At 40.8% G+C, this 23,407-nt stretch overlaps 1 protein-coding gene across 3 annotated transcripts in view; it reads left to right on the plus strand.

Annotated features, from left to right (window-relative positions):
• GCC2 (GRIP and coiled-coil domain containing 2) overlaps positions 1–23,407 on the plus strand; it is a 110,232-nt gene that overhangs the window by 42,856 nt on the left and 43,969 nt on the right. For all 3 annotated transcript variants that reach the window (XR_005746953.1, XR_005746952.1, XM_040336462.1), the window contains exons 10-16: positions 2,577–2,696; positions 3,800–3,964; positions 9,871–9,975; positions 12,439–12,601; positions 18,711–18,811; positions 18,902–18,979; positions 19,198–19,335. Coding sequence is in view for 1 of the 3 variants with exons in the window: in XM_040336462.1 (XP_040192396.1) it covers positions 2,577–2,696; positions 3,800–3,964; positions 9,871–9,975; positions 12,439–12,601; positions 18,711–18,811; positions 18,902–18,979; positions 19,198–19,335 (870 nt within the window). In the remaining 2 variants the exon portion in view is untranslated. The remainder of the gene's footprint in view (positions 1–2,576; positions 2,697–3,799; positions 3,965–9,870; positions 9,976–12,438; positions 12,602–18,710; positions 18,812–18,901; positions 18,980–19,197; positions 19,336–23,407) is intronic.

Genomic DNA, 23,407 nt, shown 5'->3' on the forward strand with positions numbered 1-23,407 from the left:
GGCCTTGAGACATAAATTGGCCCCCAATGTTCTTGAGCCACCTGTCATTAAAACTACCTTTCTCAATTCATTCACTGGTTTTTACCAGTGTAGGAAGTGTCGGGTGTGTTCCCTTAGTGGTTGTGAACATAGAAGAACACACCTTTTTGTCTCCACGGTCACAGGTGAACAACACACTATTAAACCTTTCATTACGTGCGCGACCGAAGGGGTGGTCTACCTACTCCAGTGCCCCTGTGGGCTCCAGTATGTGGGCAGAACCAAGAGAGCCCTCTCAGTGAGACTTAATGAACACATTACCAACATTCTAGCCGGTTATTTGAACCATTCGGTATCAAAACATTACCGTTTGGTTCATAATAGGGACCCCTCAAAAACTATCTTCCTGGGGATTGATAGATATGCCCCCCACTGACGTGGTAGCCCATTAGTGAGGAGTATCTCCAAATCCGAAATGCAGTGGATCCATAGGATCAAAAGTTATACCCCTTTTGGACTCAATATAGAGGTCGACGTTAATGCTTTTATTGACAATTCTTAAACTTATTTTTTATCGATTTTGTCATTGCTTAATTTGTTTTAGCTTACTCTGTCATTTGTGAACTCGATCTGAGTGACGGGGTGATCTACATGCTGGCCTTTTGGGAGCCTTATTTTCTCCTTCCCCCCTCCCCCCAATTTCATTATAAAAATTTATATGCCTGGCCAGAGATGGTTAGGGTATTTACTGATGGTTCACATCAGTACTTACCTTATAGTATAATTTGTTTTTCCCGCTTTCCATTAAAATTCATTTTAATTGGTATATTCTTTACAGTACACTACTAGGTCTACACCACACTGTATTACAATTTTGTATATATATTTATATTATATATATTATTTTATATTTGTATTTAAACACACTTATTTTTGGTGTCTAATTCGTTTTTTCTTGGAGCTCTTGCACTCGCAGCATATTTTTATGTATTCATTCATTTATTTATTTGATTTTTTAGTTATATAAATTTATAGCTTATTACATCTATGCACTACTTATTGCATCTAATTCATGCATCTTACTCACAATATTTGTATGCAATATTTGGCTATTAAAATTTTTCAAGCCGAATTTTTGATATTAATATTATTTTTATTTTTATTTTCACATGTTTCACCAACATATTTTTATATTTATAGTGGCTGATTTTTTGCTGACTATCAGGGAACGATTACAAAAGTTTTTCACTTAAGGTGACTTTTTTCCTTTTTTTTTTTCCCATTCAATATATCTATTTATTCATTCGGTATAGCTCAATGTGTTTTTTATTCCACTTATTCCACCACAAGATGGCCTATAAGTTTGTGATATGCAAAAACCCTCCTTGGTTTTGCTTTTGCTTTTTTGTTTTGCGTTCCAGCATGGCCTCCATGGGCGGTTGATTAGCCCGTGACTCAGATCGAGGCTTGGTTTTAGCTTATATATATGTGTAGTGTCAGCACGTCGCCCGTGCCCCAGATGACGTCAACTTTTGACGAAACGTGCGTCGGGAAGGTAGCGTGCTGACGCAAGACGTTTCTTCGTTCCGTGTGGACGGGCGTTTGATAGAGCCGGCCGGCTTTTATCCATTTTTGTTTTTATCCTGTAAGTGTTTAACCTTTTTTTATTAAAACCATTGAGTCAACATACTTCACCATGTGGGCATTATCATTTTTTCTATGCATCCACTGACCACAATATACCGGAGGACCCTTAAGATATATCACCATCGCTTGGGATTCTAAAGGCCCTGGCTAGGGGTTTAGCCACATGCTCATACTGCTTTATGCTCTGGTAAGCCTCCCATTCATAGGGTGTTTTGGTGGTGGTGGTCCCTTGAGTCACGAATATCTTTTATGCGCTGGTCCTGTTGTACTTCACCATTACGTTTTTTTTGTGTGACACGCTGCAATCCTGTGGTTCTGTGTTCGGGAAGCCTCAACATTCATCCCCCTGCGAGGATCATCAAAAGGCCCTGGCTGGGGTTTGCAGCCGCAAGTTTTTCATTGCTTGCCATCCGGTAAGCCTCCATCCTTTTATTTAGTGGTGTTGGTCACCACATATGATTTCAACATATGAATTTATATTCAACATTGATGAACTTGCTTGCAACCATTTTGATTGATACAAAGACTTTATTTCCAATCATGTGTTTTATTCCCCTTTAAACTTGGGGTCTTTGCAATCTCATTGTAATTCTCATCAATTTTTCTTCTCTGATATCAACTGATTGTTTAGTTTAACCTACATTAATAGCGCAACATTTCTTTTTTCCTTACTTGTTTTTGTGTTTGTATGACACTGTCGTGTTGCAGCTAAGCTAGTTATTTTTAGGGTTTAAGCGCAGTATTTCTTCTCTTTGTAACAATAATAATATACCTTTTATGATCACATAGGTTTATAGATAATGGGTCAAACAAAGTAATAGTAATAAAATTACTTACTGGGTTGTTATTTACAGCAATCAAAAATGTGGTTGCTTTTTTGTGTTCATCATGATTTCCAAACCGATACTTAGTACAAGTGATAGTTGATTATTTGTTTCTTGATATTGCAGAATCTCATGGTAGTATATGATAAACAAATGGAACAACTGGAAAATGAGAAGGAGCGGGCCAGCTCTACAGAACATCAATTGGGAGAGCTCTCACGTCGGTTACATTCTACTCTACTGGAGGTACAGCTAAAATAATTTGTTATTGATTATTCAAAAAACTTTTCTTGTACATTACAGAACACAGAGGAGGTAATATTCATGATTACGTGGGTTATGCTGCCACCTCCATGTGAATAAACACTGGCCATAAATTAGGGTTGTCCCGATACTAATACTAGTACCGATACCGAGCATTTGCCCGAGTACTTGTACTCGGACAAATGCTCTGATGCTTCACCCGATACCTGGACAGTCAGGGTGATCAGTGTGTTGGGGGAGTTACAAGCACCGATCACCGCTGTATTGATTGTAAAGTCTGACAGCCATTTCTCCACTCATCCCCCCCCCCCCCCCCCTCCAGCTTTCAGCTGCTTTAGTGAAATTAGCAGTGATCGGTGCTTGTAACTCTCCCACACACTATCACTACTGACTGTCTCCGTATCCTCCTCCAGCCCCCCTCTGTTCTGCTGCTGTCCCCCTCCTTGTTGCCGTCTCCCTTTGTTCTCCACGCGCTGCTCTCTCCCCTCCGCGCGCTGCTCTCTCCCCTTCACCGTCTCCCTCCGTGTCCCCCTCCGCTCCGCCGTATATAAGGCTGCTATATTGTCTTCTCATGTTTACTGAAATATAACAGGTTGATGTTTATGCCTCTGCAGTTGTCACCTTGGATGGAAAGTCTTGCAGGCAGTTTATGTAGTCTGGTTCCCCCATTTCTGTTTGAGATTTTGGGCTGCTTGTCCTTGTTTCTGTATTGCCCTCCTTGTCCAGTGCATTGGAACATCCCAAGTAGTCATGAATATTAACTCTTATATAATCATTTCTATATTGTATTTGTTATTCTCTTCTTTTCTTTAAGCTGAACTACTTTGTAAAGATCCCCACACATTTACTTCCATAAATTCTGTGCCATTTATTCGCTATTCCCCGAGAGTAGGAACTGCTGTGTAACGCATTTTACAGAACCTGCCTTTCAAGGGGCTGAAAGAAGACGTTTCAGGAGGCAGAGTTCAAATAAGCTTAAATTGGATTGTCAGTAATTGTATTGCTACTACAAAGTTGATGTTTTAAAATGAAAGTGCATGCTGTGACCATAGAACTCTTTTTGATGTCATGCAACTGTATTTTAGCATGAGAAGCTGAATTCTGTTAATGAAGACCTGGTGACCCGCATGGAAACATTACAGTCCAACAACAGGCTACTGGAAGCTCAGATACTTGAACTGCAGAGAGCTAAAACTGCAGTAGATAAAGATTTGGAAGCTGAAAAACTGATTAAAGAGCAAAAAATAAAGGCAAGTATGATAAAATAGAATACATATTTAAATTTTGTGTAGTCTGACAGCAGCTATCTCCTGTAAATATTACAACAGGTAACCGGGAAATAATTTCAGTGCTCCTTTTTTTTTTTTTTACCCACCTAAATACCAGACACTTTCACCCCCTTTCTGCCAAGGCCAATTTTCGGATTTCAGAGCTGTCACGCTTTCAATGACATGCAACACTGTACCCAAATAAAAAAATAAAAAATTCAGACGGATAGAGCTTTCGTTTCAAGACTTAATTTTTTTTATTTTTGGAAAATGCAGAAAGAAAATATAAAAAACATATATATACTGTATATATATATTTTTTTAAATGCACAAAGTTGTCAACTGCGAACACACACACACAGTGCCTTGAAAAATTATTCATACCCCTTCGAAATTTTCCAAATTTTGTCATGTTACAACCCAAAATGTAATTGTGGGATTTTATGTGATAGACAAGCACAAAGTGGCAAATAATTGTAAAGTGGAAGGAAAATGATAAAATGCGTTGCTAATTTTTTATAAATTAGTATCTGAAAAGTGTGGCATGCATATGTTTTCAGCCCCCTTTTCTCTGATACCCCTAACTAAAATCTAGTGGAACCAATTGCCTTCAGAAGTCACCTAATTGGTAAATAGGTCATTTTAACCTCAGTATAAACACAGCTGTCTGTTAAGCCCTCAGAGGTTTGTTAGAGAACCTTGGTGAACAAACAGCATCATGAAGGCCAAGGAACACACCAGACAGGTTAGGGATAAAGTTGAAAGAAGTTTAAAGCAGGGTTAGGTTATAAAAAAAAAAAAAAAAAATCACAAGCTTTGAACATCTCACAGAGCACTTTTCAATCCATCATCCGAAAATGGAAAGAGTATGGCACAACTGCAAACCTACCAAGACATGGACATCCACCTAAAGTGACAGGCCGGGCAATGAGAGCATTATCAGAGGAGCAGCCAAGAGGTCCATGGTAACTCTGGAAGAGCTGCAGAGATCCACGGCTCAGGTGTGAGAATCTGTCCACAGGACAACTATTGGTTGTTCGCGCCACACATCTGGCTATATGAAAGTGTAGCAAGAGGAAAGCCATTGTTTAAAAAAAAAAGCCATAAGAAGTCCTGTTTGCAGTTTGCGAAAAGCCATGTGGGGGACACGGCAAACGTGAAAGAAGGTGCTCTGGTCAGATGAGACCAAAATTGAACTTTTTGGCCTAAAAGCAAAACGCTATGTGTGGTGGAAAACTAACACTACACATCACCCTGAACACACTATCCCCACCGTGAAACATGGTGGTGGCAGCATCATGTTGTGGGGAGGCTTTTCTTCAGCAGAGACAGGGAAGCTGGTCATAGTTAATGGGAAGATTTATGGAGCCAAATACAGGGCAATTTTGGAAGAAAACTTGTTAGAGTCGGCAAAAGACTTGAGAATGGGGAGGTTCACCTTCCAGCAGGACAGCGACCCTAAACATACAGCCAGAGCTACAATGGAATAGTTTAGATCAAAGCGTATTCATGTGTTAGAATGACCCAAGCAAAGTCCAGACCTAAATCCAATTGAGAATCTGTGGCAAGGCTTGAAAATTGCTGTTCAGACACTCTCCATCCAATCTGACAGAGCTTGAGCTATTTTGCAATGAAGAATGGGAAAAAATTCACTCACTAGATGGTCAAAGCTGGTAGAAACATACCCAAAGAGAATTGCAGCGAAAGGTGGTTCTACAAAGTATTGACCCAGGGGGTCTGTATATAAAATGCACGCCACACTTTTCACATATTTAGGAGAAAAAGCAGTCATTTAACTAATATTGCACATATGACCTATAACATTGTTGTGTTGCTCAAGGCCTATCCATGTGTCATTGTATCTGGGCAAATCTGATGCCATACATTGGGTCCAGATAGACATAAAATAACAGAAAAAAAAGGGAATAGATGGGAGGGGACAAACAAATATTAAAGGAAAAGAAGCACTCTGTTATAATTTTTATTACCGTATTTGCCAGCGTATAAGACGACCCCCTAATTTTCCAGCTAAAATGTTGGTTTTGGGATATACTCACTGTGCCATCTATACATGCCTCACTGTGCCATCTATACATGCCTCACTGTGCCATCTATACATGCCTCACTGTGCCATCTATACATGCCTCACTGTGCCATCTATACATGCCTCACTGTGCCATCTATACATGCCTCACTGTGCCATTCCATTCCCTGCCTCGATGATCTCCCTACCTTTTCCTGTTTGCAGAGTCAGTCAGTCGGCGGCCATCCATTATTCAAAAGCCGCGCCTCCTCAGGCTGTTCTGTGATAGGCGGAACACTATATTTTCCCAGCAGAGCCTCTGTTCCGTGTTCCGCCTATCACGGATGTCCTCTCGTCCGAGGCTGAGGATGAGAAGGCATCCGTGATAGGCGGAACACGGAACAGAGGCTCTGCTGGGAAAATTAGTGTTCCGCCTATCACAGAACAGTCAGAGGAGGAGGCGCGGCTTTTAAATAATGGATGGCCGCCGTCTGACAGGCAGGTACCCGGCGTATAAGACGACCCCCGACTTTTGGGGCATGATTTTAGATGCAAAAAGTCGTCTTATACGCCGGAAAATATGGTATCTTATTTGGCACGGTATATTGTTGCTCATCCCCAATACATTGAACTATCACAGAGGTTATGGATTTGTTGGTTGTACATCTGGTGGTGCTCCACCAGTGTAGTGAATCCACGTGGCCCATATAATATAGAATTTACCTTTTACAGTTCACCATCCATTCCTCCGCAGCCATAATATCATTTACAAGGCGGATCAAGTCCGCACGGTCGAGAACATGAGTTTTAACCATGTATCATTTACCTTCCACTTGACAATTATGTGCCACTTTGTGTTGGTCTACCATATAAAATACATTTAGGTTTTTGATTGTAAAATGACAAAATGTGGAAAATGTTTCAAGGCTATGTGTATGTGTGTGTGTATGTATGTATGTATGTGTATATATATATATATATATATATATATATATATATATATATATATATATATATATACATATACATATACATATACATATACATAGAGATATACCGTGGATATAAACAAAGTCTACATACCCCTGTTAAAATGTCAGGTTTCTGTGATGTAAAAAAAAAAAAAATGAGACAAAGATAAATCAATTCAGAACTTTTTCCACCTTTTAATGTAACCTATACACTGTACAACTCAGCTGAAAACTTTCGGGGGGGGATACAATAAAGTGGTTGCATAAGTGTGCACATCCTCTTATAACTGGGTATGTAGCTGTGTTCAGAATTAAGCAATCACATTCAAACTCATGTTAAATAGGAGTCAGTACGCACCTGCCATCATTTTAAAATTCATCTCAATAACACAAAATAAAGGTCAGCTGTTTTAGTAGTTCTTTCCTGACATTTTCTTAGTCGCATCCTACAGTAAAAGCCATGGTCCGCAGAGAGCTTCCAAAGCATCAGAGGGATTTTATTGTTAAAAGGTATTAGTCAGGAGAAGGGTACAAAAGAATTTCCAAGGCATCAGATATACCATGGAACACAGTCATTATCAAGTGGAGAAAATATGGCACCACAGTGACATTACCAAGAATTGGATGTCGCTCCAAAATTTATGAAAAGGCAAGAAGAAAAATGGTCATAGAGGCTGCCAAGAGGCTTACAGCAACATTAAAGGAGATGCAGCAATATCTGGCAAGTACTGGCACAGTGTGGCACATGTGACAACAATCTCCCATATTCTAATTTATATGTCTGGGCTATGGGGTAGAGTGGCAAGATGGAAGTGTTTTCTTACAAAAAAAAAACATCCAGGCCCTGCTAAATTTTGCAAAAACACATCTAAAGTCCCTCAAAAGCATGTTGGAAAATGTGTTTTGGTCTGATGAAACCAAACTTGAAATTTTTGGCCATAATTCCAAAAGATATGTTTGGAGCAAAAACGCTGCACATCACCAAAAAAACACCACAGTGAAGCATGGTGGTGGCAGCATCATGCTTTGGGACTCTTTTTCTTCATCTGGAACAGGGGCCTCAGTCGAGGTAGAGGGAATTATGAACTGTTCCAAATACCAGTCAATATTGGCACAAAACCTTCAGGCTTCTGCTAGAAAGCTGAACATGAAGAGGAACTTCATCTTTCAGCATGACAACGACCCAAAGCATACATCCAAATAAACAAAGGCATGGCTTCACCAGAAGAAGATTCACGTTTTGGAATGCTCCAGCCAGAGCCCAGACCTGAATCCGATTTGAAAAGTCTGTGGGGTGATCTGAAGAGGGCTGTGCACAGGAGATGACCTCACAATCTGATAGATTTGGAATGTTTTTGCAAAGAAGAAGTCAAGATGTTCCATGCTGATAGACTCATACCCAAAAAGATAGTGCTGTAATAAAATCAAAAGGGGTTTCAACAAAGTATTAGTTTTGGAGGGTGCACACTTATGCAACCTTTATTATTATTATTATTATTATTATTATTATTATTATTATTATTATATATTTTTTATTATTATTTTACTTCCCTCCACCTAAAATATTTAAATTTGTTGTTCAACTGAGTTGAACAGTTTATAGGTCCGGTTAAATGTGGAAATAATTTAGAAATCATTTTTCTTTGTCTCATATTTTTACATCGCAGAAACCTGACATTTTAACAGGTGTGTAGACTTTTTATATCAGATAGATAGAGAGAGCGATCTCTTAAAGCAGGTTATACAGCAGAGTGCTGTCTAATTTTGGCCCCTTCTCACCCTTCTGATTTGCCCCCTCCGTGTGACAGTGGACTTTACAGGATCCCAAGAAAAAAATTACCTTTTTGGCACACAATGAGATTAACTGCAGAACAAGATCTGTGTATTGTCTGCTACCTCTTTACGTTGACACATAGGCTTCGTCTGTACAGGAGGCATTTTATATTTAAGTAGCTATGTGTCTGTGTATAGCCACCTTTACCTGTTTGCTTCTTGTAAAGACACAGCCTAATCTGTCTGTGTAAAAGGATGTTTACTTGCTGCTTTCAGTGCAGACATTCACATCTGGTTATTGAATGCTCACCAGTACAAATTGCCTTTTATATAGACTTGGTTCACACTTGCACATTCAGTTCACTGCGAGAAATGCAGGAAAAATGTCCCTGCAAATTTTTAAAGCTGCAGGGAAATTGCATGCCGCTTTTGCACCATGCAATTTGCCGCACCCGCAAACAGTTTGAGTTTAGATGCGTAGGGGTGCCAGTAAGAATGAATGGCAGCCCTGCGCATCTGTAAAAGAGCACATTTTGGGTGCAGGAACAAGTGAGATTTAGCCACTGTCCTGCACCTGCAACCACCCACACAAGTGTGAACCTAGCCTTTGCCTGGGTTCACACTATTGCGATGTGGGAACCACCGCGATCCAGTGCCGGTTCCTGCATCGCATCTCCCTCGCAAGCAGTTTACACTGCCCTCTGCGAACTGCTGCGGTGTCAGTAGAAAGATAATGACACCCCCAGATTGGATCACAATACGAACTGTGAATTCGGACAGGAATCTGATCGCATGGGTGTGAACGATACGATTTCTGCACCTTTTTCATGACAATCCAATGCTAGTTCGGCCATGCAACTGTCATCGCATGTGATCTGCACAGCAATGCAGTGTGTATCACATGCAATGTTTGTGTCCGCAATAGTGTGAACCCAAGGTAAAAGGGTAGCTTTTAGTTAATGCAGTTATTTTTTTTATGTCATAAACTACTACACTACAATTATTTTTGATTGTTTCAAAAGTATGTGAATCAACAGCAGATGACAAAAATGGCAACTAAAAAGTAAATGTAAAATATGTATTTTAGAGTGCTGTACTAACTATTGTTTATTTATTTTCAGGATCACAACAGTGCTCTTAAGCAGATAGAAGAACTTCAACAGCATCTTCAGAAAGAGAAAAATAAGCTACAGAAAACTACACAAGAGCTTGAACTTTTGAGGAAGGTAAAATACCGATTTACTTTAGAGCTAGTATTGCTGTTAAGGAAATCCTGATGGCAAATCTTGTTAACCTAACACTATATCTTAAAGTGTCACTAAAGGCAAAACTTTTTTTTTTTTTTTAGTTTTGGAATAGAGCGAAGTTTAAACCCTTTTAGGTTTTATTGCTGTCTGCAACCCCATTAGGGAGAGTAACCCTCTTTATTTCTCTTACTTTTATTATTGAAGGTGAAAGTTAAAAGAAAATGCCAAATTTTGAGTTGACACCAGAACAGGAATAGAGATGAAATCTTCCAATGGGAACACTAGTTATAGTGATCCTGGTGACACCCCAAGAGTCCAATAATATCGAGGGATTTCTTCTCACTTCCTGTTTTGTCTATGGGACAGGAAATGAAGGAAAATCTCCCCAATGGGACACAGATAGCAAAAAAAAATAACAGAGTAGCTATAACCCTCCCTTATTCTTTCCAAAACGAATATACCGTGTTTCCCCGAAAATAAGACCTACCCCGAAAATAAGACCTAGCGCTATTTTCAAGGAGGGCTGCAATATAAGCCCTACCCCGAAAATAAGCCCTAGTTCGAGGTGATTGTCTGATTTTTGAGGAAACACGGTATAATCCTGGTACGGCGTGTGCTGTGTGTCTGTAGCGGTGTCGGGTGTCATGTGCCTTTAATGCAGAGCGGTGCTCAGCTGATCTCCCCTGGTCTCCTCTTCTCCCGCCTGCCTGTCACAGAGCTTCGGCGGGTAATTGAAAGCACTGTACCGTGCGGAGCCTCTGCAATCAATGCAGCACAGGAACTCCTGTCTCTTCCCCTGCCTGTCTGCGGGGAGCTTGGTCCCCCTCCCTTCACAGAGCTTCGGCAGGTAATTGAAAGCACTGTATGGTGCAGAGCCTCTGCAATCAATGCAGCACGGGAACTCCTGTCGCTTCTCCTGCCTGTCTGCGGGGAGCTTGGTCCCCCTCCCTTTACAGAGCTTCGGCGTGTCACTGAATCCACGGTGCAGAGCCTCTGCAATCAACGTGTGTGGTATGCAGCATGGATAATCACAAGATATTTACAGTTTCTTTTTCCTCACATGCTGGTGTGCCCTCTTCCCTGCTTGGAGCATTGCAGAGGGAGGGGGCTGGGGTCCCTCGCTGGTGGCTGGGAGAGGTGGAGGAAGGCTGAGGTGTTTAGCACTGTTGGATTGCAGAAGCACACACATTCTGCATTGTGTGCTACTGCTGTAAAAGAAAGAATTTGGGCATTTTAAGTTTGTTCAAACTGTGGATTCCAGACAGACAGAGCGAGAGTGAATATATTAAGACCTACCCCGAAAATAAGCCCTACTGGGTCTTTTGTTGCCAAAATTAATATAAGACCCGGGCTTGTTTTCGGGGAAACACGGGGTAGTTATAGGGTAGCAAATGCTTTAACATTGACTGGAATGTTCATCATCAGGTGTGAGGTGGTAGCGGCATGTATACAAAGGCAAATACCCCAGTGATTTGGAAATGGTGACAAGAGAGAAGGAAATGCATGTTAGATTGGAAAAACCTCAAAAAGGATTGGGATTTTAAAGGCAACAAATAGTAAACTCAAAAATTTACAAAAAATATATAAATTTATTACAAAATATAAATATATTACAAAATTGACAATTGTCAATATATATTTTTTTGTAAATTTTTGAGTTTACTATGTGTTGCTTATAAAATCCCAATCCTTTTTGAGGTTTTTTCAATCTTTCATTAATTAAGGGATGATGGCAACCACATACCGCACTGCATGAGTTTTTTTTCTAGGAAATAAATGTTATGCTGTCAAAAATAAGATGCCTCTAGTACCTTTTAGATGTTCACGCCACCATATTGGTTGGGCTTTCCAATATCAAGCAGTCTGTGAGGCCACCACCCAGTCTTCGGTTCATACTTTCTCTAAGTTTTACCAGGTGGATGGATGTCCCAGCATCTGCAGATGCAGCCTTTGGTTGCAGGGATTCATCTGCACTCTCAGTTGGAACTCTGACCATTGTTCGTTTTGTTGGGTCTGGTAGCACTGTTTTGTTTTCTCGCAACTCTGATTCATTGCTTGGGGATGTCCTAGACGAGTCTATGAAAATCCAGCCTGTGTCTGTGCAAGCCTGTACTGTACAAGTAAGATAAAAGTAACTTGGAGTTTAGTACAGGACACCCTTCTCTCTGTGTTAATTTACATTGCTTGCTAAGTAACTAAGGTCTCCTGGAGTGGGGAGGGGTTATAGCAGTACACCCAAGGGGCATGCCCAGCATAGCTTTTGCCAGTGTCAAATCGCCTAAATATAGCAGCCTATAAACTCGGGATCTATGAATATCCCGCTTGTGTCCTGTACTGTATTCCCAAGGTATGGAATTTTCAGGTTGTTATTTCATATTATTTCATATTACCAATAAATCTATAACTCCATAGCTTGTAAGTCTTTATGTTCTTTTTCCTCAGGATGCTCAGAAGAGTTCATTGATGGATATGGAGATGGCTGATTATGAGCGCTTGGTAAAAGAGCTCAACCAAAAACTCACCCATAAAAGTAGTCAGTTGGAGGACTTGGAGCAGGAGATTTACATTCAAAAGCAGAAACAAGAAACTCTCCAACAAGAAATATGTAAGGCCCTTTTCACACTACAAAATAAATCCGTTTTAATAATCCGTATTAAAATCCGTCAGATAATGTTAAAAAACGGAAGTTATACGTCCTTTATAAAATATCATTAAAGTCTATGGGATTTTTTTATGTTCCGTAAAGATCCGTAATAGTCCGTTATAACATACGGACGTTAGTTAAAACGGAATATGTGACGGGTCTTGCACTATTTTTTGTCCATTTTTTGTCCGTTTCAAGTAACGGATATATTAACGTCCGTTATATTTTAACATTGAAGTCTATGGCGCACGGACGTTAGTAAATGTCCGTTATGTTAACGGACGTTAATTTTACTGAGCATGCTCAGTAAAGACTTCTGGAGCTGGACTTCAAGAAAGGGTGAAATGGTTTTTATTAACGGACGTTAGAAAGGAATGATATAACGGATGTATACGGATATATACGGATAAACATTATCCGTTTTCAATAAAGGAAGAATGGTAAAATATTTATCCGTATGTATCCGTTATTAAATCCGTTAATAAACGTCCGTTAATAGGTGTAATACGGATATTATAAAACGGACATACAATCCATAGTGTGAAAGAAGCCTAAGAGATCTTTGCCAAATTATCTCACTCTCTCTCTTTTTTTTTTTTTTTTTTATGTGTGTGTGTGTGTGTATGTATGTATGTGTGTGTGTGTGTATATGTATATATGTGTATATATATATATATATATATATATATATATATATATATATATATATATATATATATATATATATATATATATATATATATATATATATATATATATATATATATATATAGTTGTGCTCATAAGTTTACATACCCTGGCAGAATTTTGTGGTTTCTTGGCCAATTTTCTGATACTATGAATGATAACACAAAAGCTTTTCTTTCACTCATGGTTAGTGTTTGGTTGACGCCATTTATTATCAATCAACTGTGTTTACTCTTAAATAATAATGGCAACAGAACATACCCAAATTACCCTGATCAAAAGTTTACATACCCCAGTTCTTAATACCGTGTATTGCCCCCTTTAACATCAATGACAGCTTGAAGTATTTTTTGGTATTTGTGGATGAGGCTCTTTATCTTCTCAGATGGTAAAGTTGCCTATTCCTTTTGGCAAAAAGCCTCCAGTTCCTGTAAGTTCTTGGGCTATCTTGCATGAACTGCACGTTTTGAGATCTCCCCAGAGTGGCTCAATGATATTGAGGTCAGGAGACTGAGATGGCCACTCCAGAACCTTTACTTTTTTCTGCTGTAGCCAATGACAGGTCGCCTTGGCCTTGTGTTTTGGATCATGGTCATGTTGGAATGTCCAAGTACGTTCCATGCGCAGCTTCCTGGTTGGTGAATGCAAATGTTCCTCCAGTATATTTTGAAAACATACTGCATTCACCTTGCCAACAGTTTTGGCCAAATTTCCTGTGCCTTTTTGTAGCTCACACATGCCCAAAACATCAGCCATCCACCTCCGTACCTTTCCTCATAGACCTTGTTGCGTCCTCTCCAAATGTAGCGTTTATGGTTGTGGCCAAAAAGCTCAAATTTTAGTCTTGTCACTCCAAATTAATTTGTGCCAGAAGGTTTAAGTCTTGTCTCTGTGCTGTTTGGCGTATTGTAAGCGGGATACTTTGTGACATTTGCCTAGTAATGACTTTCTTCTGGCGACTCGGCCATGCAGAACATCTTTCTTTATGTGCCTCCCTATTGTGCATCTTGAAACGGCCACACCACAGGTTTTCAGAGAGTCCTGTATTTCACCTGAAGTTATTTGTGGGTTTTTCGTTGCATCCCAAACAATTTTCCTGGCAGTTGTGGCTGAAATTTTAAGTTGATCTACCTGAACGTGGTTTGGTTTTAACAGAAGCCCTAATTTTTCACTTTTTGATTAGTTTAAACACTGCTGATTGGCATTTTCAGTTCCTTGGATATCTTTTTATATCCCTTTCCTGTTTTATACAGTTCAACTACCTTTTCCCGCAGATTCTTTGACAATTCTTTTGCTTTCTCCATGATTCGGAATCCAGAAACGTCAGTGCAGCACTGGATGAAAGCTGTAAGGGTCTGTCAAGAGTCCAGAAACACATTTTTTTTTTATATATACATATACACGCACACACTCTAATTACAAGCAAACAGATCACAGGTGAGGGTGGTTACCCTTTTAATAGCCATTGTGTCAACTTGTGTGCATGTTATCGGGCCAAAATCGCCTGGTTATGTAAACTTTTGATCAGGGTCATTTTGGTAGTTTCTGTTGCCATTATGATTTTAAAAAGAGTAAACACAGTTGATTGATAATAAATGGCTTCAGCCAAACACTAACCATGAGTGAAAGAAATGTTTTTGTGTTATTCATATTCTCTGAAAAATGGCCAAGAAATCATCAATTTTGCCAGGGCATGTAAACTTCTGAGCACAACTGTGTGTGTATATATAGAGAAGTTTGTCTGTCTAACTACAGAGGTAGTGTGTGCATCTTCTTTATTACGATATCTGTGGTACTGCAGTAGCTGTGTGAGTTACACAAGTGAGAATGTAGGGTGATGAAAACCAGTAATTTCCAGTGGATCGCTTTATCACACCTACAAAGTTTTGTACCAATATTGTCTGGTATTTGGAATGGTTCATAATTCCCTCTACCTCGACTAAGGGCCCTGGGTTCAGCTCAAGAAAAACAGCCCCAAAGCATGATGCTGCCACCACCATGCTTCACTGTGAGCATGGTGTTCTTTTGGTGATGTGCAGTGTTGTTTTTGCACCAAACATATCTTTTGGAATTATGGCCAAAAAGTTCAACCTTGGTTTCATCAGACCAGAACACATTTTCCCACATGTTTTTTTTCAGATGTGTTTTTGCAAAATTAATCTGGGCTTGGATGTTTTTCTTGGTAAGAAAAGGCTTCCTTCTTGCCACTATACCCTATAGCCCAGACATATGAAGAATATGGGAGATTGTTGTTGCATGTACCACATAGCCAGTACTTGCCAGATGTTCCTGCAGCTCCTTTAATGTTGCTGTAGGCTTCTTGGCGGTCTACCCAGGGGCGCTGATAGGCCAGTACAACTGGCCATGTTGTACCGGGCCCGGCTGGCAGGGGGGCCCGGGCAGCCTCGACAGAACTAATTAATTAATTTTATTAAAAAAAAAAAAAAAAATCCACAGCCCTGACCGCTGGTCATCCGTCCACCCAAAGCCCCAAATAACCCCACCCCCCCCCCCCCCCCCCCTCCGCTTTCTACGTGTTTTTTTTTTTTTTTTTTGGGTCTCAGTACCTGCTTGTTCCGTTCGTAGGCGGCAGCAGGACGGGACTATTTCCTCTATTTCGGGCGCGGAAGAGTATCTCTTCTCTCTCCCGCGCCAGCTCCTCTGCAGCTCTGCTCAGTTTGCTGCTGAATCAAGTCCCGGCCAGCGTGTCCTTCCCTGGCGCCGCGGAGTGATTCTTCTCCCTCCACTCTCTTGGCGCTGAGAGAGAAGCAGCGGCAGTTGCAGAAAGAAAAAAACTTTTCCAGGCAGCGAATCCAGGCAGGCAGACAGCACAGCAGCACTACTACTACAGTCAAGGAGGAAGTGACTCTGTCCTGGGGCTAGGAATCGGGATAACAGGTATAAATGTACTTGTTTGGGGGGGGGGGGGGGTCACGAGTGGTAGCATTTAAGGAAAAGGTTTCACTGCAAATAGCCAGGTGAGTACAAAAAGGCATTGAACAGCAAAGGGGGTTCCATGATGGAGAACTATGAAATATGACTTTTCAAGTTAATAGTGCCAGAAATAAAGTTATCTTTAACTTAACTACAAGTTTTATTGTTGGTTTTTATTACATCTTAAATACGTACAAATTAAATATATGGCGTAACAATTCATAGGTGAAGTCACACACTCGTCACCTAAAATTCCAATTTCTTAATATGGTCATGGCAGTTAGAGGCCTGGGGATAATGTTATAATTCTATTCCATAAGTCTTTTCTACTAAAGGGGTTTTGAGTTTTCTAACATTTTAAAAGTGATGTATATACTGGCGGAGTCTGATCAGTGCAGCCAGTCATCCCGGCGCCAATGCCATATTGTGCTGCAGACAGTGCCACCCAATGACGCTAATGCCATAACGCATGTGCTACCTGCTGACAGTACCACCCATGCGACCAATGCCATATTGCGTTATGGCATTAGCGGCATGGGTGGCACTTTCTGCAGCAACAATATGGCATTGGCCGCATGGGTGGCACTGTCTGCAGGTAGCACATACGTTATGGCCCATAAAGCATTTGCTGCCTGCAGGGACAGTGCCACCCACTGTTTCAAGGCGGGGTCTGGGGAGGGGCCAAGGGTGGGGCCAGGGGCGTGGCTGAAGGAGTGATCAGGGGTGGAGCTGAAGGGGGCCCCGTCAGGTATGCTGTACGGGGCCCCATGATTTCTATCAGTGGCCCTGGGTCTACCTGACCGGTTTTCTATTTGTCTTTTCATCAATTTTGGAGGGATGTCTAGTTCTTGGTAATGTCACTGTTGTGCCATATTTTCTCCACTTCATGACAGTCTTAACTGTGTTCCATGGGAAATCTAATGCCTTGGAAATTCTTTTGTACCCTTCTCCTGACTGATATCTTTTTAACAACAAGATCCCTCTGATGCTTTGGAAGCTCTCTGCAGACCATGGCTTTTACTGTAGGATGTGACTAAGAAAATGTAAGGAAAGACCTACTAGAACAGCTGAACTTTTATTTTGGGTTAATCAGAGGCACTTTAAATGATGGCAGGTGTGTACTGACTCCTATTTAATATGAGTTTGAATGTGATTGTTTAATTCTGAACACAGCTACATCCCTAGTTGTACAGTTTATAGGTCACATTATGGCCTCATGCACACAGGACATTTTTACAGCAGCTGTTTTAGGCTTCAGACGTATTTTTCTACAGTCAATAAAATTCCCATCATGTTATCCTATGTGTCTATGCACACACAGGCTGTTGTCAGCAGTTTTTTAGCTGGGGCGTCTTTTGGCTTTAAAAAAACCCCAAAACTAATGTTTTCTGAGATGATTTTTTCAGCTGTAAAAAAACTCTAACGTCAACAAACAAAGATAAACGCTCTAAAAAGCGTCTCACCAGCGTTTTTTTTAATGTTTTTCATCCATTGAAAATGTGTATATATATATATATATATATATATATATATATATATATATATATATATATATATATATATATATATATATATATATATATATATATATATATATATATATATATATATATATATATAAAAAATATATGAAAATCAGGGCAAAATCGCGGGTGCGCAGTATACGCCGATACCCGCTTTCCCGCGCCGAGTTTGAATACTGCGCCGGCATATACCGAGCCCAGTACACTCGTGTATAGTCGGGCAGGCTCGGCTCCTCTCGCGCTCACGTCCTGGACGTACAGGACGTGAGCGCGAGAGGAGCCGAGCCTGCCCGACTATACACGAGTGTACTGGGCTCGGTATATGCCGGCGCAGTATTCAAACTCGGTGCGGGGATCGAGCGAGGAGGACGCCGCGGAAGGACGCCGGACCCGACGAAGAGGACACCCGAAGCTGCAGACGGACGCCGGACCCGACCAGGCCGCCGCGCAAGAAACTGTAAGTACTAAAATCTTTTTTTTTTACAGGAATGTCGGGTCCACTTTAGGGGTGCGCGCTATACGCCGGAGCGCGCAATACCCCGATAAATACGATATATATATATATATATATATATATATATATTACACATTTTTTATTTTATTTTTAAATAAAAACACTATTGCAAAAACTTTAAATGTTGAAAAACTCACTGCAACGCTACTGGTATTTTTATAACGTTATTTTAACGTCCATGAGGCCTTGCGGTGGAAAAAGTTCTGAATTATTTTTTTTACATCACAGAAACCTGATATTTCAACAGGGGTGTGTGGACTTTTTATATCCACTGTATATACAGAACCTTGTCAAGATGTGAATATACTGCTTACTAAAAGTATTTTGTTGCTCTGCTGTTTGATGAAAGTGTTATTTTCATATTGCATAAAGCTATGTTTAATTTCGATTTCATCTCTATTTCTCCAATTAGCAACTTTGCAAACAACAATAGAGCAGCATGAGGAGTGCAGCACTAAGATGAAGCAGCTGCTAGTTAAAACCAAAAAAGAACTGGCTGATTCCAAGCAGGCGGTGAGCAGCTGCGTACTAATGTATAACCTCTCATTTACTTAGCTGCCTTCTGATCTCCCATACCTTACTGATGTTCACTCTTCATTACAGGAATCTGATCAGTTAATAATTCAGGCCTCCCTAAAAGGGGAACTGGAGGCATGTCAGCAGCATGTGGAAGTTTATAAGGTATGAACTGAGGAAATTACAAATTATAAATACATGTATAAACTTTTAATACTTTTAGGGAATTATTTCTCTAAAAATATTGGTGATGATAGTGGTGTTTAGAAATATTTTAGGTTGTGTTTTTGTGGTCTGTTTTTCTTTTTTTGCAATAGGTTTTTATGTATGTAACTTAACTTTTAATCTAGTTATGTTTTCATTGCTATATTTTTGCTGTGTAGATCCAGGTTGCTGAGCTGACATCTGAAAAGCACAAAGTACAAGAACAACTCAGAGCATTGACAGAACAGCATCAACGTGCGGCAAACTTGTACCAACAAAAACTGCTTGCCCTTCAGGAGGAGTGTACAGCAGCAAAGGTATCTAATACATTCCCTCTACACCAGGGCACAAAATTTCAAGTCCTGTAAATGATCATATTTTATTCAGATCATACATGGTATGCAGGGTCGTCTAATGTTAATTGGACCCTGGGCAAACATTTCTGTGCCCACTGTAGAAACACTACAGGAGGAGGTCAGAAAAACTGCAGACATACTACAGGAGAGGACCAGAGAGACTGCAAACATGGCAAGGAGAGGGTCGGAGAGACTGCAGGCATGGCAAGGAGAGGGTCGGAGAGACTGCAGGCATGGCAAGGAGAGGGTCAGAGAGACTGCAGGCATGGTAAGGAGAGGACCAGAGAGACTGCAGGCATGGTAAGGAGAGGACCGGAGAGACTGCAGGCATGGTAAGAGAGACTGCAGGCATGGCTGCTCCGGTGGTTTCTGCAGTTCCGAGGCTGGATGATGTCAGCATTAAAAAAAAATGGTGTGGGTTTCCCCCAAAAAATCCATACTAGACCCTTATCCGAGCATGCAACCTGGCAGGCTGCAGGAAAAGAGGGGGTGGCAAGAGAGCGCCCCCCCCCCCTCCTAAACCGTACCAGGCCGCATGCCCTTAACATGGGGAGGATGCTTTTGGGGTCCAAAGCACCATGTCTCCATGTTGATGGGAACAAGGGCCCCATCCCCACAACCCTTGCCCGGTGGTTGTAGGGGTATGCGGGCAGGGGGCTTATCGGAATCTGGAGGCCCCCTTTAACAAAGGGGACCCCCAGATCCCGGCCCCCCTATGTGAATTGGTAACAGAGTACATTGTACCCCTACCATTTCACAAAAAAGTGTCAAAAATGGTAACAAACACATGAGACAGCTTGGGACAAGTCCTTTATTAAAAAAAAATAATAATTTCAGCGATGTACATCCATTCTCGAGCGGAGGATACAGAGAGAAAACAAAAAACGCAGACATGATCCGCCTCCATGGGATGTTCCCATCGAATGACACTACACCCACCGTGACAGCTTAAATAGCTGAGGGCGGAGCCACCCATCACATGCGTGGATGACCCCACTCCCCTCTGACGCAACGGGGAAACGCTGTGGGGTTACCCAGTGACATGTACGCGTGACACCGCCCCCTCTGACGCCATGGAAAACCCGTTGCAGAGAGGGGAGACGCTGCGTATATAGATTCATTCATATATACTTGGACAACGTATGGAGACAGGGATCGTTGGTGTTGCCCACTGATTTTGAGCTTTATTGCAGGCTCCAGCTAGCTCCCGTCCCAATCTTCCATAGAACAAACACTGTCTAAATTCAACCACTGGAATTCAGTTGCTGTTACCCATCTGTTTTAAATACATCTGGGAACTTGCAATCTCAAGCCCAGATTGATATTGGGCTGCCGTCCATCTGCACCCCCACTCTGACATTTTTTGTTTTCTGTTGTTATTGTCCGATGTACACTTTGTTAGACGCTTGATGTTTTTTTTTTAACCTTGATCATGTTTATGTAGCAATAAAACAATTTTTCATAATGTATCAGTGTATGCAGCCTTTAAAGTCCCATTGAAGGGGGATCCTTCCTTTAGTTCTAGACACCCCCCAGTTACGAAATTTAAAAGAATATTTCACAAAAAAATGCTGTTTTTAAAACTTTTTTTTGCATTGATACATGTCCACTGGGGCAGGACCCAGGTCCCCAAACACTTTTTATGATACCATGCATATAAGTCTTTAAAATTAGCACTTTTGATTTTTTTCCTATAGACTTTTAAAGGGTGTTCCGCGGCTTTCGAATTTGCCGCGAAAAAAAAATCTAATTGTTCGCTATTCGGCGAACACCCGATGTTTGAGTCGAACTTACATTCGACTCGAACATCGGGCTCCTCCCTAGTACCGAGCCTTATGCTGGCCACACGGATCAATTTTCAGACAAGATTATTCAAACGAAAATTTTTCCCGTCACTGTGGTTGAAAACAAACGTTCATTTGAACCCACTAATCAAATAAACGTTCTTAAATTTTAAAAAAAAAAAAAAGTTTAAAAATCTGCAAAACGGTCTAACTTTTTTTTTTTTTTAAATAAAAAAAATATGATCGGAGTCTGATGATATTTATCCGATTCAACCTAATAGTACATACAGTATATCTCTTCTGTCTGTTATTCTCAGAGTGAATTCAAGATTTTACTCCCTAACCATATAGATGGTTATTTAGATTTACCACTGCGTATAGAGATATTTAAGAATAAATTGCCTTTTTTTTTAAACTTTACAGATTAACTAAATTATAGATCACGCTTTTTTTTTTATTTTTTTAAGGTTATTAACCGGTTAATCAAAACTATAATCACCCAAATAATAGATAATGAAAATAATCGTTGCAGCCCTAGTCTGGACCCCGTAACAAAAGTCTAAAAACAGTTGCTTTCTCTGCCACTATGTCTGAATTCTTCTGAAAACATTTATCACTTTTAGAACCTTCAAGCACTACCCTTCTCCCAAGCCCCCCGGCCTCCATCCATGAATCAGAGGTGAAGACTTCAAACCTTTTTGAGTATGAAATGGAGAACAATTAACTGAACCAGATATTGCAGCTGAAGCTGCAGAGAATTTTGCAATCCTTGCATTTTAAAAGCCACAAGCTTTGGCTTCTTGCCAATTGCTCTTCACTGTTTATACGCTGATGCGGACTTGTCTTTGCCAAGCATCATCTGATTATCCACAGCCAAAACCAAACCCCTATGGGCACTACAGTTTGATCTTAAAGCGGAGGTCCGTCTTAAAAAATGTTTTACACAAACAGTCTCCTTTTAAAATCTGTTAAGACATTTGAAAAAAAAAATTTTACTTACCAGAAACGCCTGTTGCTAGGCAGTCGTCCTAATCTGCCACTTCCTATTCCGCGGAGCTCCTCATTCTCTTCCTTTCTCGCCTGTGCTCCTGGGAAATAGGACACGCCTGTGTGTGTCCCAGAAGACAGCCGGCCATTCACAAAGCGCCGCGCTACTCACGCATGCGCAGTAGGAAACGGGCAGTGAAGCCACAAGGCTCCACTGCCTGTTTCCCTTAGTTAGAATGGCGGCCCCGGCCCCTGATCCAATAGATGGATCCACCTGGAGGGGGCCAACATCCCGGGCTCCCTGGACAGGTAAGTGTCCTTATTAAAAGTCAGCCGCTACAGTGTTTGTAGCTGCTGACTTTTAAAGAAAAAAAATTGCCGGTGGAAAACCACTTTAAACTCCCTTTTGGAAATATGGATATCTATTTAACGCAAGGGCCAATCTAAACAAAGCTTTCAATATATAACTTATTAGGCAGGCTGTTGCACTACATTGTTTGTGCAGAAACATTTAGATTTACCAAAATCAGATAGTAACATGTAGCCAATGTAAAAGTCAGACTGTTTATACCAGGGGTCTCAAACTCAAATTACCTGAGGGCCACAAGACAAGTTTTCATATGCCATGGGGGGCCGCATGCAAACTTTCAAACTTCAAAAACAACAGTACTGGTGTCAGCGAGCACATTATTACCACCAGCACTGGTGTAAGGCAGGGTTTGACAAATTTGCTTGGAATCTAGGAGCCAGCTAAAAAAAGTTAGGAGCCAGAAAACGCACCCCGTCCCGACGGGCTTGCGCGCAGAAGCGAACACATACGTGAGCAGCGCCCGCATATGTAAACGGTGTTCAAACCACACATGTGAGGTATCGCTGCGATTGGTAGAGTGAGAGCAATAATTCTAGCTCTAGACCTCCTCTGTAACTTAAAACATGCAACCTGTAGATTTTTTTAAACGTCACCTATGAAGATTTTAAAGGGTAAAAGTTTGTCGGCATTCCACGAGCGGACGCAATTTTGAAGCGTGACATGTTGGGTATGAATTTACTCGGCGTAACATTATCTTTCATAATATTAAAAAAAATGGGGATAACTTTACTGTTGTCTTATTTTTTAATAAAAAAAAAGTGTAATTTTTTCCCAAAAAAGTGCGCTTGTAAGACCGCTGCGCAAATACGGCGTAACAGAAAGTATTGCAACGATCGCCATTTTATTCTCTAGGGTGTTAGGATAAAAAATATATATAATGTTTGGGGGTTCT

This window comes from Rana temporaria, chromosome 2, assembly GCF_905171775.1.
Source record: "Rana temporaria chromosome 2, aRanTem1.1, whole genome shotgun sequence".
Taxonomy (NCBI): domain Eukaryota; kingdom Metazoa; phylum Chordata; class Amphibia; order Anura; family Ranidae; genus Rana; species Rana temporaria.